Source organism: Folsomia candida, unplaced genomic scaffold (assembly GCF_002217175.1).
Source record: "Folsomia candida strain VU population unplaced genomic scaffold, ASM221717v1 Fcan01_Sc004, whole genome shotgun sequence".
Taxonomy (NCBI): Eukaryota; Metazoa; Arthropoda; class Collembola; order Entomobryomorpha; family Isotomidae; genus Folsomia; species Folsomia candida.
This window is the reverse complement of record NW_019091196.1, coordinates 7,935,768-7,949,853: the sequence shown is the minus strand read 5'-3', so window position 1 is coordinate 7,949,853 and position 14,086 is coordinate 7,935,768. Positions and strand designations below refer to the sequence as shown.

Below are 14,086 nucleotides of genomic sequence, written 5' to 3'. Positions count from 1 at the left end.
TAAGCGAAACAAGAAAATTTATTTATTACATTTCTTGTACATTTCTTGAGTGTAGCATGTATATTTACGAGCATATATTTGTATGTAAGTACTAAGAAACCATTACAAGTTAATTGTTCATCAGTGACTACAATATATTTGTTGTATGTATATATGTATTTTTGGCAAAATTTAACTTGAACTCAAATCCAATCTTAGAAGAACGACATACATATGCACATATTGTGGAATAGTTTATGTAATAAATACAGTCAATCTCTTCTGATGTTTGATTCGTTTCGTACGAAACAAAAAAAGTCTAATACATAACCACCCTTTTTGTAAACATTACCAGTAATTTCGTACAGGTTTTCTCTATCCACAACGCATAACTTGCACGCATAACCTAACAAACCAGTTCATTGCTACAAATGCATATAGTGAAATTGTATTAGTTTATTTGTATTCACACCAATTTTCAATCTCCTAATACACATTTTCGAAAATTTGCGTTACTACATTTCTATTAAATAGAACTACGAGTGCTATTTAGATTAATAATTAAAAATCTATATCACACGACGACATAAATAGGTTGGAATATCATAATAGTAAATGATCAAATATTCAGATTTACAACTAATTTGAAATAAATTTTTTGACTACGCTTAACCGGATGACTGACTATTCTTAGGAAATTTTGTATTAACACGCTACGAACTATCACCAATACTCGAATGATTCTTCACCACATGTGCGTTTCCCGGATTTCACTAATAATTAAACTTGCTCGTTGTAATGCCTACAAATAAAATATTCAAATATTATATACAAACTGCAACAACAGGAACCACTTTTTCACAGATGAATGCATAAAATTACATTCATACCTTGAGCATGTCTGCGGCTTCCTTTCTCCTTTGCGCTATATGTTCCGACTCTGCCAAGAGACCGTCAATTCTATCTTGTTTGTACAATTGACTCACCTGTAAAAAGTAAAGCAAAAATATTTCATCTAATAATCCATTTTTCCACCATAACAAAACAATCAACTCACCAATTCAGATTGAAGATTGTCCTGCACATAATTCACCAAGAAGTGCATGATTGCTTTCGGGACAGTGTCTTGAATGGATTTCCTCACAATAAAAAAGTACGATTTAATCAGCTTCTCGATAATTTTACAGTCTCGCTGTTCCTTCTCAGATAGTTGATACCCGGCTGAGTCTGCATCTACAGCCGAGGTCAAATTCACAACTTGCTTTTTCGGCGATTTGCTCGGATCTCCACTCCCATCATGAGGTCGTGGTCCGTTGGTGACGACGTTATTCATATTCATACCGGCCATCGCAGGGGTTAGTGCTTGAGACTGGATGGGAGTATTCGGTGTTTGAGAGTGCATTGGGGAGTTTTCAACAGAACTTTTGGCATTCATAAGAACATTGCCGAACCAAGTCTGCTCAAAACATCCACCAGGATGCGACAATTACTATCATTACAACTTTACTACAACGGCACGACTATAGATTGTTATTAGTTGAAGCAAAAAGCAGTTTGAAAAATATTTATGAATTGAAATTCATCATAAATATCGGTAAAATGGAAGGCATTATATCAATGTATATATCTAAATATATGGCTTTGTGCTTCAATTAATTTTAATAAGCAGTAACGGGACTAGGCTGAATTCGACTTGACTTACTTTCATGGGAGCTTGAGGATCCTGCTCCCCACCGCCATTCATACTCGAAACTGGAATCATCCCAGAAGTTTGCATCTGCTGTCGCTGCATTCGCCGTTTCTCTTGTTCATGGAAATGGCTATTGTGAGTATCTGAAGAGCGAAGAAGAACGTCTGTTTCGCGATGAAAATCGGGATGTTTCGTGTTCACATAAGCTAACTCTATCGCTACGAGATTTTCAACCATGTCATTTGTCCTTGGAAGTCGGGTCCTTAGTAATTGTGTCACAACGTCAATTATACTCTCATGAACTTTAGGAAATCGTAACATTTCTTGTTGAATTTCTGTCCCGCAATGCTGGATTATTCGTTGCATTTCTTCATGTACGAGTTCCACACATCGGAGGGAAGGTTCCTCCAGACGGCGAATTTGCCTTTTCACCAGCAGCTCGAATGTGACCTTACAAGAAATCATTTATATTTCAAGTTATTTTACTACAATCAATTTCAAACAAACAACTATCGCTTCTGCCATACCTCAGGCACAAAAAGTGCAGGTCTTGGCCCCGTAGCATTCCGAATAGCCGTGAGAATATCCAGCTTGCTAAGTCCACTTATCGGATCGATAGATTGTAACGTCGCTCCGAAGGTTTCATGGAAAATGTAGCAAATCCTGGCACCCCCGCAGAGCTCTGTAGTCTCAATGTTCCTCGCTGTCCCATTTATTGTACAGTTATATGCAGAAGCAAATTTCGTTATGATTTGCAACAAAGTTTGCCTGTAAAAATTTGTAAAAAAATACGATTTAAATGATTATTTTATCCCAATGGGGCTTCAAAAAAATCAAAACAAGGAAAAGTATGACACAAGGGATATCCTAAAAAAAACCAAACTCAATAGTGCAAGGATTGAACCAGCCCGTAAAGATACGCCGAATTTTAAGGCATCCCATTTGAAAGCACAAAAAAAATTCAGGGATGCGGTCCAAAATGACCCAGTGAGGTTGGCAGTTAAGAACGAAAAGAGGAGGAACAAATATAAATTACAAAGGCAATCTACAACATGAATATTATTTGAAATAAAAATAATCAAAAATTAAAACTCACGATTTATCTCTAACATCTTCCCCATAAGATTGCATCATGGTTTGAAATTGAGAAATCATCACATTTACACGAGTCTGAGAAATATCCAATGCAAACAATTATTATAAATTGACAAAAATTTCGTTATTTCTTTAACTACCTTCAGTTCTGGTAAACAGTCCCGAATGTGATGCATCAAAAGTCGATTAAGTGTCTTGGCCAGATATGGCGTCCCATTTCTTGACGCCAGAGTGGGATACTTGCGTTGCAAAAAGGCAGCTTCATCTTTCAAAGCGTCGTCGATAGATTTATTATTTTGTATGTCCAACTGAGATCGGTTGACAACCCCCAAAATTCCCAATTTGACGGGAACTACGCGACCGCAAAGTACATCGACTGCATCCGTTCCAGCATCCATCAAATCTAGCTTTGTAATTACGGCGAGTGTTCTTCTCCCTTCAGGATCCACATCTTTCGCCAATTTTAAACTTTCTGATGTGGCCATGTCATTATTAGCTGGCGAAACGGCCAAAATTATACAGTTTGGATTCTTGATGTACTGTAAAATTAGTTCGTTGATTTGTGCCTCAATGTCTTCAGGTTGATCTCCAGCAGCCACTTTGACAATTCCGGGTAAATCGACCACAGTAAGATTGACGACTTTAGTCGAGTACACTTTGAGGTTAATTGGCTCGGCGCAAATTCCCTTATTGTTTCCTGCCTTTCGGTCTGTCTCCCGTTCAATTTCTTCTCTAACTAGTTCAAAATCTGTGAACACTTTGTCCGGTTTGTGGAGAAACTTGCACCATTCGTCAGCTTCAAGTGTTCCTGTACATTTAAAAATTAATTAGCATTATACAAAGGTCAGCCAATTTTTATACACTACACTACTAACCATCGCGTGCAGTTCTATATTCTCGATCCTCCTTTGGACTATAAATTAATTGAAGTACTGTCGGACATCTCGTCACCGTCCCTGTACCTCTAGGAAGAAATGAACGCCCGACCAACGACTCGAGGACGGAACTTTTACCGGAACTCTGAAATTAATTAAACAGTTTAGTGATTAATTAACTAGCCCTTGTCTTATTTTACTATTAAATTATTGCATTATCAACCTGAGTTCCAACCACCACAATCTGAGGTAACTGAATTGATTCGGATCCAATAGTGTTGAAAACATCTTGCAATTTATTGATAACAGGAATCAGGGCTTCCATTTTTACTCTATTTTTATATAAAACAGTGTCCAATTAGAACTAAACGTTTGTACACTTCCTCTCGTCACTCGTCTTCTAATTTATGTCAACAAATGCTATTTTTAGCAGTCTTCACAAATTAATGATGAAATCTTGTGGGTATTTTAACATGAATTAAGTAATCGTACGACCTACTGACAAAATTTAATTTACGTTCCAAATAATTGATTTTCACCACAAATGTCAACTTCAATAATCCTCCTACTTTTTAAATAGATCAAATTTAAAAAAAAATTGAACTACACCACCGATTTATGAAATTTGACTAGAATTTGACTCCCCCCGTTCAATAATTATAACACGAAAGGATAAATATTTCCAAATATTAGTTAACTACACAAATGTCATTCCTTCCATTACTTCACAAACAATAGATTATTGGCAGATTGATAAGGAAATCATCAACTGACCAAAAATCCACCACACCACAAAAACTAGGAGCGAGCAGCAGCAACTAACATGCAATGTTCATTGATTTTACTTACTTGCTTCACATACGGCCGAGGGGCAGAGAGAGAAATTATGGCATCAAAGTCTCACAATTTCGTAGAATTTCTCAATTTCACCTCTTTTGCATGAAATTTTTGTCCCAAATTGCTAAGGTTATCATTCTTTTGCCACTATAAATTCTTATCAATCTCTACTACTTGATTATTTAAATGCGTATTATAGTACAGTTAAATTTAATAGTTAATTAGTCATGTCATCTCTAAAAATGCCGACGTCACGAATGCTTTCTCTTTTACTTTCACCTAAAATGATTCCTACTTTAAACAGGATATCCGTCCATAGATTTCAAACATCGTCCCATTTTTCTCAACCTTATTCGGACTCTGAAAAATTTCCTAAATTGGATGAGACCTTTAACAGCTCGGAGGAGGCGTACAAGTCGAAAACAACGGGAGAAATTATCCGAGCACTTTTTGTTTTTCAGCTGCTTAACATCAACTATGTTGCCGATAATCAAACTAAGGTGGGGGGAGGAGATGCTAACTTTACGAATTTATGATGATAAGAAATGGTGTTATCATATTTGTATATCTAGCTCATACATTGGGGAAGGCGAATCCTGGGAGAAAGGCTGTTCAAAATGTTGATGAAAGCCACATTCTTTGGTCATTTTGTAGCCGGAGAAGATCAGCATGAGATTGCTCCAAAAATTAGACGGATGCGAAAATTTGGAGTAAATGCAATTTTGGATTATTCTGCGGAGGATGATGTCCCCGAAGGAGAGGAACAACAGACCGGAAGCCAAACTGTGGCCACGTTTGTTAAAAACTAACGAAAAATATCACGTACATATGTAAATATGCGGTATTTCATGACATGATTTGTTCTCAGACCTGACCAGAAAGGTTCTGATGTTGTTGGCGAAGAGAAAGGTAATATTTTGGTTAATCAACTTTCACTGCATAAAAGGTTCTAATTGTCACCCAATTTATTAAAGGGCTTAAAAAATACAATGGCAGTAATACGTGCGCAACTGAAAGAAAAAAGCGAGCCATCAGTCGAGTTTACACGTATTACAATGAAGCTTCTTGTGATAAGAATACACAGATTTTTCTCAATTCCATCAAAGCTGTGGAAGGTTGGATATTTTATTAAAAACATTGACATAAAGATGCGTAGGTAATTAACTATATGAAATTATATGTAGGAGCCACTGATGGTACAGGATTTGCTGCTATTAAAGCTACAGCTATTTGCAAACCACAACTTTTGGTATACCAAATAGTGATTATTATGTAGTCATTTTTTTGTTACTGATTACTGATTATGTAAAATAGCTCAGAATTTCTGAGGCGATCGAAAGGATCCATGTCTTCATAGAACGCTTGACCGGTGTCAACGATGCCGTGAATAACCAACAAATTAATATCGACACGCTAAAAAAGAGGTTCTCGAAAGCGGCGAAAGCAGATCCTGCATTCCAAGCCTGGTTGGATGATATGGATTCAGATAGTGCTGGGTACAATTAAATAATATTATAATTAGTGCTGGATGTTTTAGTAATGAAGGAAAATACACTGCAAAAAACTTTTCTAACAACTTACGGCTTACGGTGTACGGCAGAATTATCAATTTAGTACCCTGGAAATCTCTTCTAAATGCTAAGAAATGTGTACGAACGGCTTTTCGAATCCCGAATTTTCCGACGGGAGATTTAGAAAAAATTGTACCGATTTCTGACGATGAGATTCAGGAATTTAAAAATGCTCTGGATCGTTTCCACACAATTTTTAAGGTTCTCTGAAATATTTCATATTTCCTAAAATTGTAAATGTGAATTACAATCTTGCTATTTTTATAGGCAGCAGCAGCATCCAATGTACGCGTCATGGTGGACGCCGAGCAGACCTACTTGCAAGTAGCCATTTCTCGAGTGACGATAGAAATGATGAAGATTTACAATGTGGAAAAGCCCATGGTGTACAATACGTATCAGTGCTACCTGAAAAGAGCGTTTCATGACTTGGTAGCCTTTGAGAAATTTTTCAAATTAATTCTGTGGTAAGAATACGCAGATTTTTCGCAATGAAAATTTGCACGATTACGTAGGTCACGGATTTGAACCAGGCTGAACGTCAAAAATTTTACTTTGGGGCCAAACTCGTGCGTGGAGCGTATATGGAACAGGTACACAAATATTATGTAAATAGTGTGAGCTCCAATTTGACGAATTCTTGTCTAATTTTTCACGGCAGGAACGACAACGAGCGAACAGTATGGGTTACGACGATCCGATAAACTCAACTTATGCCAGCACGACCGAAATGTACGAGAAGTGTATGGACGAATGTCTCTGGAGGATAAAATCTAGCAAAGAGTCGGTCTCTCCAGGAAGGATTAAGGTCATGGCAGCCACCCATAATGAGGACACGGTTCGATTCGTACTTCGAAGGTTGGGTCAACTTTTCACAATTTTTATTTAGTTGCAACTTTAATATCATTCTCATTTTAGAATGAAAGAGTATGACATTGCTCGAGATGAGCATTCCGTCTGCTTTGGCCAATTGTATGGAATGTGTGACCAAATATCTTTTCCTTTGGGTACACACGTGCACATGTTTATCATTTTTTCAAAATTTTTGTAATGCTACAAATAGCAATTAATTTCTAGGTCAATCGAGATATTCCGTTTACAAATATGTCCCATATGGCCCCATTCTGAAAGTCTTGCCCTACTTGTCGCGAAGAGCGTTGGAAAATCGTGGCGTTTTAGGAGGCAAAACGGATAAGGAGAGGAAACTGTTACGAGATGAACTGTGGCGCCGCATTATGAAGAGGAAATGGTCATACAATCCAGACTGATACACTAAAAATATAACAAACAATATTTCAATAATAAAATGCTAACGCACTCAAATTTAGACGTTATTTGAGAGATACAAGAATTTATTTGTTTTCAATTTGTGCCATAATTTTACATTAGATTCGACTTTGTCTGATTATTAACGACTATATAATTTTGACACCCTTAAGATAAGAGGTGACTGAGTTATCTAGCAAATATCTTTTGAAGTTGGATTGTTGGACTGGATACACAGAGCTATCGGGTCGTTGGTGTACGGAGGAATGCAATCTTTAGGATTAAAGATAGGCTTCAAGCGATCTCGAATTCTCTTCTCGTGGAAATGACCGTCATAAGTTTTGCGTGGTTTACAGCTCATCCTGCACAATAATTAGCAATTAATTATTGAATAAATAAATTCTGTTAACGTAGTCATAATTTGTCTCACTTGAAGTAGTCATTCTTGTCGCAATACTGTTCAGGATCAATCCAAACGGGACACTTGGCCTTCAGATGATCCGTCATGTATCTCGAGGTCCACTTGTTCAACGCCTTCCTCGTACTTTGCTCATACGGTTCGCCAAATCGGTACTGACAATGTGTTAAATACGTTATTTTAATAACTAATAATTAATTTTCAAATTTTAATTACCTTGTAGGTTGGAACATGCCCCGTAAAACCAGTCTTGAAATATCTATACTTGTTCGTAGGGTCAGCAAAATAAGGTGCGACGAATAGCTCTGGGTCCTGCTCATGGCGATAGAATTTGACCTCATTGTCCGGCTTCCTTGCATCGAGAGGAAGACATTCACACTTTTTCGGGGGACAAACGTACTCTGAAATTAAAATAGATTAAATTTCTACTCTCTACACACAAGAAAATTGTCCACTCACTTTCACGACAGTAGTCTTCGTAAGCGTCAACCGGTAAATAAAAGTCCTCATCCCAGCAAGTTTCCGCTTTATACTTTAATTTTGGGAGGCGAACATGTCTACATTCCGGCTCATACTCCTACATTAGTTCAAAAAGTTTAGTTCAAAACGTGCACTTACATATAATAAGTTAATTTACAGTAAATAGTGAATACCTTGAACGGGTCATAATTCGTGAGATCTTCATACTCTCGCCAAAACGGTCTGTTGGACGGAGCTGCTGCTTTGCAGGGAAAAGTGTTATCCGCTTTGCAGGAAGTGACCCCAAAGGCGTCGCCATTCTTCTTCTGGTAGACGGACAATCTGGAAAGGTAGCCGTGTTGGTTCATTTTCTTTAGTTTCGGCTCGCAGAGGTTTTGGGGTTTCTGAACACAAAACTTATTCCGGATGTTCCAGTCGGTTCCCTGAATAAGAACATCATTTTAGAATCACTAAACTCTGGAAGTTATTGTAATTAAAGTACCTGACAAGGATTTGGATCAATTTCTCCCTGCACCATGTGCATCCTTGCCCTCAAATCTCTCCAGTGATCCTGTGCATTTTTCAAAATTTTTCAAAATTTTTCATGTCATCAAAAATGCAAAATAAGGACATTTTTATGAAATATACAACATACCGCGCATGGATCGCCACTCCGACAAGACTTCGTGCAAGGTTTGTCCTTCACACCGGCCAGTCCGAGTGTCCGAAGAACATCGTGCGTCCCTTTAGCATAGGTCCGACCGATGGTGGCCAAGTGACCAGGTACAAAACCATCATAACCGGGGATGTGATGCGGGGAAGGCGTCCCGTTTGTGCAACTCACCGCCATTGCGAGGATTATAAATAATTGTGATGGTTAACCTTAGGGGAGATTTTTAAACAATTGATTTACAAAAATGTGACAAAAAGGTTGGAGTGGAAAGTGGAATAAAATTTTAGACACGAAGAAAAATTTATGAACAACATTTTGAATGTTGATGAATTTTGAAAGACTTCGAACACTCGTTGTCAGAGAAATTAATGATGGATTCACATAATTAACTATTGGATCAATTTAAATTAATTTAAATTAACTTAAATTTTAATCTTTAAGCGTTGGGAAGCCTGGGGATTTTATTTTGTCACCCATGATTTGTTAGTTCAATAATCTGTCATGATACATATCTCGTACTCATCCTCAGATTCTGAGCAGCGTCATTTGCGAAATGATAAAGATCGATAATTTCATAATTTCAGCTGAAGCTGACATCTGCAGTCACAGTTCTTATTCCATCCATTCGCACATTGTTACAGAATAGTCTCTTAAAATAACAATTTCTTGCATAGATGATTAATTACTAGGTTAATTTTGGATTTTGACACGTCGACACTTCCTGCTGTTGGGAATTTGTCATGCAAATTAATCAAGTAATATTACTACTAGTCGCTCCTCCTCCAACCGGACACAAGCCCTTCTCGACAACGACACTTTGGGGAGGAAGGACTTCGTCAGGGTCGATGTCGAGCTTTTCCCGTAGTTTCTCTTCCTCCCGTTCAATCCCGGAATGCGATCGGGACGCCTGGAACATTTAACTTGATATCAAATTGAGCAATTAAATATAATTAAATTTAAATATTTGCTTGGTTAAATTTTAATACAATTAAAAATAGAGCTCCCATGAGAAGCGATTTCTCCGTGATGGTCATTTCACTCCGAAATTCGACATGACACGGATACTCGCCACTCGTCACAATCGGACCAAACCCCTTCCTCCCGTTACAATTAACTTGGCCGACAATTTCCTTGTCTTTTGCCGTGTGGATGATATATTTGTAATTTTTCTTTAAATCTTCTGCAAAAAACGCCACAAATTGCTAGTGAAAATTCTTTGAAAAATCATGGCTTATGAATTATTACTCGGATCCGTCATGCGTCGAGCTTTATGAATTACGAAAGCGGGATGACCAAGTTCCCCATACACGGTGTACTCATTGACCAACGCTGGTTTTCTGACCTGTCCCACGGGAACGACCTGATTTCCAAGCCACACGTCGAGAACATCCGTTTCGTTAGATTTGTAAATACTCTTTCTCTTAAAGGTCAGGACGCAAGCACCGTTCAGATTTTTGATCTTGACGACGAATCCATTCTGAATTATGGTACGATTCCCCTTGTAGAGCGGAAGTTGGAGATGAGTCGCCAATACTTTGTGAGCTAACATGCAAACTTTCCCGTCAGATTGGGTAATTGTGCATGAAGCGTTTTTTCCTTGAAATTTAATATCTTGTAGTAAAAATAATTTAAAAATAAATACACAGAACGTAGAGCTTATCAAACTTACTAACACTCGAGAAAACGGTGACATCGTCGACTTGCAGAAAACCTGTCGTGGCAAGTTCCATCATTTGGGCTTCAAACAGCATCCGTTTGGTGGGATGTCGATGTGAGAATGAGACCGGTTCCGGGAAGAACTTATCTGGATATCCGGCCGGAAAAGAGGGGATAACTCCGGTTGTGGTGGTAATGGGTTGACGAAGGAGGAGCGACGTCTTCTTCTTTGAGGAATGGTTGGGTATTGCCAATCCTGGATAATCTGCAAAATTATTTTGAAATTAAATACTCATCGCATCACATATACATCATTGTGGAATTCTATACATCACCTAAATTGATCTTTGATTGAGTATTCTTCATGCTAATTGTGTGTCGTAAGATGGGGAAATTGAACAGCAATATTGTTGTTTTTTAATGCGTTTTGAAACGTGGAATTTTGGGTGCAATAAGGAATAGAATTTATATGGGCGTATATTTTGGAAAATATAATAAATGTTTATAATTTTTCGAGTGTCGTCGATAACAACAATGATGTGCAGAGCGGAGTGGAAGATGTAAATTGCTGTGCGATGAAGATTTTTATGAGTATTCATGTTATGCATCTACACGATCAAATATGTTACAAATTTTTATTTTACTAGACATGAGTCAATAACGCTATCACTAATTTTTCTTGCCATCGACGGCACCCCACTGTAGCATTAAAACTGCATACGTAGCCAATGCACTCACAGCCTGAAAGTATTATACAGACCAAATTAATCATATGAAAAGTCAGTTAATTTACACTGATAACAAAGCTCACCGTTCCGATGAAAGAGTACGAAATTGTAAAATATCCACCTCCTTGAATTCCTACAGAATTTTTCTGAATTTCATGAAAAACGACCGCCAGTCCGTATGAAACTTGGAAATTCATCTCCTTTTTGTCCCAAAGCGAACCTCGTTGACTTGTGTACTGCTGTTTCAAAACGGATCCATATTCATTCGCCTGATCCGGAAAATATACTTTAGGAATTTATGCTTTCTCTTAATTTTAGACAAATTTTTAATACCAAATGGTTCACTCTCGATCCCGCTAGTAACAGAAAAATTAATGGGATAAGGGCACCAAGACTGATAAATTTTCCACCCACTGTCCATTCATTATTCAACACGACCTCTCCAGCCGTCACAGAACCATTTATGATACCCGCAATTGTTCCACAAAATGTGAGGTTTCCATAAATTTCATTAAACTTGTCCAAAATAATTGTAAGTCGGTTGAAATCATGAATGTCCTGCAAACCAGATTACATAATATATCAAGCGAAACGTGCGTCGGACGTTTCTATTTTGACTGCGTACCTGCAGAATCGTATTTCCTAAATAGCTACAAGTTTTGACTTTGTACAAAAATATTTCAAACAGCCTCCCAAAAAGTGTAGCCCAGAGAAATAACGCGCAAAATGTGAACACCCAGAAGCAACTGTTCAAAACTTCAGCAATTTGTTCCGATATTCCAAGAATGATCACAACCGGTCTCGAGAAATCCAGCGATGGGTGCATTTCACCGTAAATCATAGTGAACGTTGACACGGCAGTCGAAGCAGACCGCATGGTCACATTTTGGTACAAAATCTCGCCAAGATTTGTCCACCCACCACCACCTTCTGCAAATGCGAAGCGTATAGAATTCCAAAGCGTGTTACCACTCATTGAGACAGTGGCGTACAAAAATGTGAAGACAATGGACACGGTGATGGAACCATAAATGAAAACTTTCTCCTAGTAAAAAGTACGAAATTCTATGTAATCACAGTGAAAAACGTAAGTAATAGTTGACCATAGGAGGTACCTTAGTCTTGCATTTTATCGGAGCTCCGAATGACCCCATGTACTCTGCAAGACTATTAATATCGTTCAAAAGCTGGACAACTTGGTCCATCTTGGTCCATCCGAAATGAAATACGTTGATGGAAAAGCCTGCGAAAATTGCGTACGTAATCAAGTACAGTGCTCCTAGAGCCGAGCTGGCAGAAATCGCACTAGTGAATACTGCCCCCCTGACCAGGATAAGCAACACTATAATGTCCACAAATCCGGAAATTACCTATAATAAAGGAAAGTATTAAAGTTCCGAGAATATTTTCCGTTTCGTTTTTCGTACCCTTCGAGGAATCGATCCTTTGATCTTAACACAGCACCCTTTTTCCTTGTCATATATGATCTTGTGCGGAAACAACAAAGACAAACGAAACACGGAGAGGAGAGGAATGACATAATTTCCAACCAGATTATTAGACTCGCTCGATAAGTCGGGATGATTATTGGAGGATAATTTAAAGTTGTCCATCATAATGTCCAGGCCTCGTTGTTCTCTCAACATGAACAATTGAGATTTTGAAACCATCTCGGAAAATTCGGGAACTTCACTCGAGACTCGGTCTATCAGGTGGCTTGACAAACACTATTCTTCCATTTCTTTTATTATGCATTAAAAAAGGGATAAGTCATAAGTGACAAGGTCAACTGACTTGAAATGACAGACACTCCCATCCATCATGTCCTTATGTCAAGAAAACCATTAAGCGACCATTCTCTGATACATTTATTGTTAGTTATAGTGTTACAATTGAGAATCCATTAAGATTTAGGCTCGACTTCTTAAGTGCATAAAAAATATTACAATACGGATATATTGTTTGAAGTTTATTAGATTTGGGAACATTTTATGTAATTGCTTGTGTAATATATTTACGTGAAATGAATTACATAGTTGATAGTTAGAATATCTTGAGTAAAACTTTCACCAGTTTTTACCATCAACTGAACCCCACTGTAGCATTAAAACTGTATACGTAGCCAGGGCACTCACAGCCTGAAAATATTATATAACCCAAAATCAGTCTAAGAATCCGTCAATTGGTTCTTGATTTGATTCTTGATAAGCTTACCGTTCCGATGAAAGAGTATGAAATCGTGAAAAATCCAGCTCCCTGCATTCCCACAGAATTTGTCTGAATTTCATGAAAAACGATCGCCAGTCCGTATGAAATTTCGGAATTCGCCTCCTTTTTGTCCCAAATTAAACCTCGTTGATTAGTGTACTGCTGTTTTAATATGGTACCGTATTCCTTGGCCTGACCATAACCAAATCATAAAACACGTCAATTTTTCCCCCTATTTTCTCATTAATTGTATAAGCCTAATGAATAGAGTTTCATGTACCAAATTATTTACTTTCGAACCAGCAATCAACACAAAAACTAACAGAATTAGGGCACCAAGACTGATAAATTTATTTGCAAAGGTCCACTCAACGTTCAACACGACCCGTCCGGAAGTCACGGAGCCATTAATGATACCCGCCATCGTCGCGAAAAATGTGATGTTACCATATATTTCGTTAAACTTATCCAAAATAATTGTGAGCCGGTTAAAATCATGAATGTCCTAATAATATAAAGAACAATCATAGAATAATCCAGTCTGATTGTGATTTTTTTCGAATAATCGAACCTGCAAAATGTTGCTCTCCAAATAATTACATGTTTTAACTTTGCATAAAAAAATTTCAAA

At 37.7% G+C, this 14,086-nt stretch overlaps 6 protein-coding genes across 8 annotated transcripts; 1 reads left to right on the top strand and 5 right to left on the bottom strand.

Annotated features, from left to right (window-relative positions):
• LOC110848115 (dynamin-1-like protein) lies at window positions 1–4,460 on the bottom strand. Of its 2 annotated transcripts, none has more exons than XM_022095236.2 (9): window positions 3,863–4,460; window positions 3,640–3,784; window positions 2,905–3,572; window positions 2,766–2,839; window positions 2,197–2,437; window positions 1,682–2,119; window positions 1,037–1,435; window positions 870–965; window positions 1–781 (listed from the first exon to the last, which is right to left on the bottom strand). In XM_022095236.2, the coding sequence occupies exons 1-9, from the start codon at window positions 3,962–3,964 to the stop codon at window positions 725–727; spliced, it is 2,220 nt and encodes a 739-aa protein (XP_021950928.1). In that variant the 5' UTR covers window positions 3,965–4,460; the 3' UTR covers window positions 1–724. The 2 variants fall into 2 exon arrangements, with proteins under 2 accessions (XP_021950928.1, XP_021950929.1); XM_022095237.2 differs by having other exon boundaries at window positions 1,037–1,348.
• Window positions 4,461–5,093: 633 nt separating this feature from the next.
• On the top strand, window positions 5,094–7,315 carry LOC110849055 (proline dehydrogenase 1, mitochondrial). The gene is made up of 11 exons (XM_022096431.1): window positions 5,094–5,269; window positions 5,345–5,385; window positions 5,451–5,591; window positions 5,661–5,725; window positions 5,791–5,972; window positions 6,077–6,248; window positions 6,315–6,479; window positions 6,563–6,640; window positions 6,709–6,905; window positions 6,966–7,054; window positions 7,125–7,315. Exons 1-11 carry the CDS (start codon window positions 5,094–5,096, stop codon window positions 7,313–7,315), a joined length of 1,497 nt encoding a protein of 498 aa, XP_021952123.1.
• Window positions 7,316–7,381: 66 nt separating this feature from the next.
• Window positions 7,382–9,247, bottom strand: LOC110849054. Its single transcript, XM_022096430.2, has 7 exons — window positions 8,846–9,247; window positions 8,693–8,761; window positions 8,385–8,633; window positions 8,191–8,308; window positions 7,948–8,132; window positions 7,744–7,886; window positions 7,382–7,675 (listed from the first exon to the last, which is right to left on the bottom strand). The coding sequence occupies exons 1-7, from the start codon at window positions 9,038–9,040 to the stop codon at window positions 7,507–7,509; spliced, it is 1,128 nt and encodes a 375-aa protein (XP_021952122.1). The 5' UTR covers window positions 9,041–9,247; the 3' UTR covers window positions 7,382–7,506.
• Window positions 9,248–9,485: 238 nt separating this feature from the next.
• LOC110849053 lies at window positions 9,486–10,964 on the bottom strand. Of its 2 annotated transcripts, none has more exons than XM_022096429.2 (5): window positions 10,855–10,964; window positions 10,533–10,784; window positions 10,109–10,459; window positions 9,850–10,043; window positions 9,486–9,770 (listed from the first exon to the last, which is right to left on the bottom strand). In XM_022096429.2, the coding sequence occupies exons 1-5, from the start codon at window positions 10,883–10,885 to the stop codon at window positions 9,615–9,617; spliced, it is 984 nt and encodes a 327-aa protein (XP_021952121.1). In that variant the 5' UTR covers window positions 10,886–10,964; the 3' UTR covers window positions 9,486–9,614. The 2 variants fall into 2 exon arrangements, with proteins under 2 accessions (XP_021952121.1, XP_035707394.1); XM_035851501.1 differs by having other exon boundaries at window positions 9,850–10,040.
• A 217-nt stretch (window positions 10,965–11,181) lies between these two features.
• On the bottom strand, window positions 11,182–12,260 carry LOC118435475. The gene is made up of 4 exons (XM_035851610.1): window positions 11,873–12,260; window positions 11,581–11,805; window positions 11,331–11,516; window positions 11,182–11,260 (listed from the first exon to the last, which is right to left on the bottom strand). The coding sequence occupies exons 1-4, from the start codon at window positions 12,221–12,223 to the stop codon at window positions 11,189–11,191; spliced, it is 834 nt and encodes a 277-aa protein (XP_035707503.1). The 5' UTR covers window positions 12,224–12,260; the 3' UTR covers window positions 11,182–11,188.
• Window positions 12,261–13,197: 937 nt separating this feature from the next.
• LOC118435503 lies at window positions 13,198–13,928 on the bottom strand. The gene is made up of 3 exons (XM_035851667.1): window positions 13,736–13,928; window positions 13,462–13,647; window positions 13,198–13,385 (listed from the first exon to the last, which is right to left on the bottom strand). The coding sequence occupies exons 1-3, from the start codon at window positions 13,877–13,879 to the stop codon at window positions 13,314–13,316; spliced, it is 402 nt and encodes a 133-aa protein (XP_035707560.1). The 5' UTR covers window positions 13,880–13,928; the 3' UTR covers window positions 13,198–13,313.
• Between the last annotated feature and the right edge of the window lie 158 nt (window positions 13,929–14,086).

Bases quoted from the DNA above. Each gene is read 5' to 3' on its own strand.
- LOC110848115 (XM_022095236.2), bottom strand. From the start codon at position 3,964: ATGGAAGCCCTGATTCCTGTTATCAATAAATTGCAAGATGTTTTCAAC. The intron at 2,840-2,904 runs GTAGTTAAAGAA...GATATTTCTCAG, and splicing joins ACTGTTTACCAGAACTGAAG to ACTCGTGTAAATGTGATGAT. The intron at 966-1,036 runs GTGAGTTGATTG...TACTTTTTACAG, and splicing joins ACAATCTTCAATCTGAATTG to GTGAGTCAATTGTACAAACA.
- LOC110849055 (XM_022096431.1), top strand. From the start codon at position 5,094: ATGTTGATGAAAGCCACATTCTTTGGTCATTTTGTAGCCGGAGAAGAT. The intron at 5,270-5,344 runs GTTTGTTAAAAA...ATTTGTTCTCAG, and splicing joins GGAAGCCAAACTGTGGCCAC to ACCTGACCAGAAAGGTTCTG. The intron at 6,480-6,562 runs GTAGCCTTTGAG...ACGATTACGTAG, and splicing joins AAAGAGCGTTTCATGACTTG to GTCACGGATTTGAACCAGGC.
- LOC110849054 (XM_022096430.2), bottom strand. From the start codon at position 9,040: ATGGCGGTGAGTTGCACAAACGGGACGCCTTCCCCGCATCACATCCCC. The intron at 8,634-8,692 runs GTACTTTAATTA...GTTCTTATTCAG, and splicing joins TTGATCCAAATCCTTGTCAG to GGAACCGACTGGAACATCCG. The intron at 8,133-8,190 runs GTGAGTGGACAA...TTTTAATTTCAG, and splicing joins CGAAGACTACTGTCGTGAAA to AGTACGTTTGTCCCCCGAAA.
- LOC110849053 (XM_022096429.2), bottom strand. From the start codon at position 10,885: ATGAAGAATACTCAATCAAAGATCAATTTAG. The intron at 10,044-10,108 runs GTAATAATTCAT...CGTTTTTTGCAG, and splicing joins TCGACGCATGACGGATCCGA to AAGATTTAAAGAAAAATTAC. The intron at 9,771-9,849 runs GTATTAAAATTT...TAAATGTTCCAG, and splicing joins TGGGAGCTCTATTTTTAATT to GCGTCCCGATCGCATTCCGG.
- LOC118435475 (XM_035851610.1), bottom strand. From the start codon at position 12,223: ATGAGTGGTAACACGCTTTGGAATTCTATACGCTTCGCATTTGCAGAA. The intron at 11,517-11,580 runs GTATTAAAAATT...TTTCCGGATCAG, and splicing joins GATCGAGAGTGAACCATTTG to GCGAATGAATATGGATCCGT. The intron at 11,261-11,330 runs GTGAGCTTTGTT...TAATACTTTCAG, and splicing joins CGTACTCTTTCATCGGAACG to GCTGTGAGTGCATTGGCTAC.
- LOC118435503 (XM_035851667.1), bottom strand. From the start codon at position 13,879: ATGGCGGGTATCATTAATGGCTCCGTGACTTCCGGACGGGTCGTGTTG. The intron at 13,648-13,735 runs GTACATGAAACT...GGTTATGGTCAG, and splicing joins GTTCGAAAGTAAATAATTTG to GCCAAGGAATACGGTACCAT. The intron at 13,386-13,461 runs GTAAGCTTATCA...TAATATTTTCAG, and splicing joins CATACTCTTTCATCGGAACG to GCTGTGAGTGCCCTGGCTAC.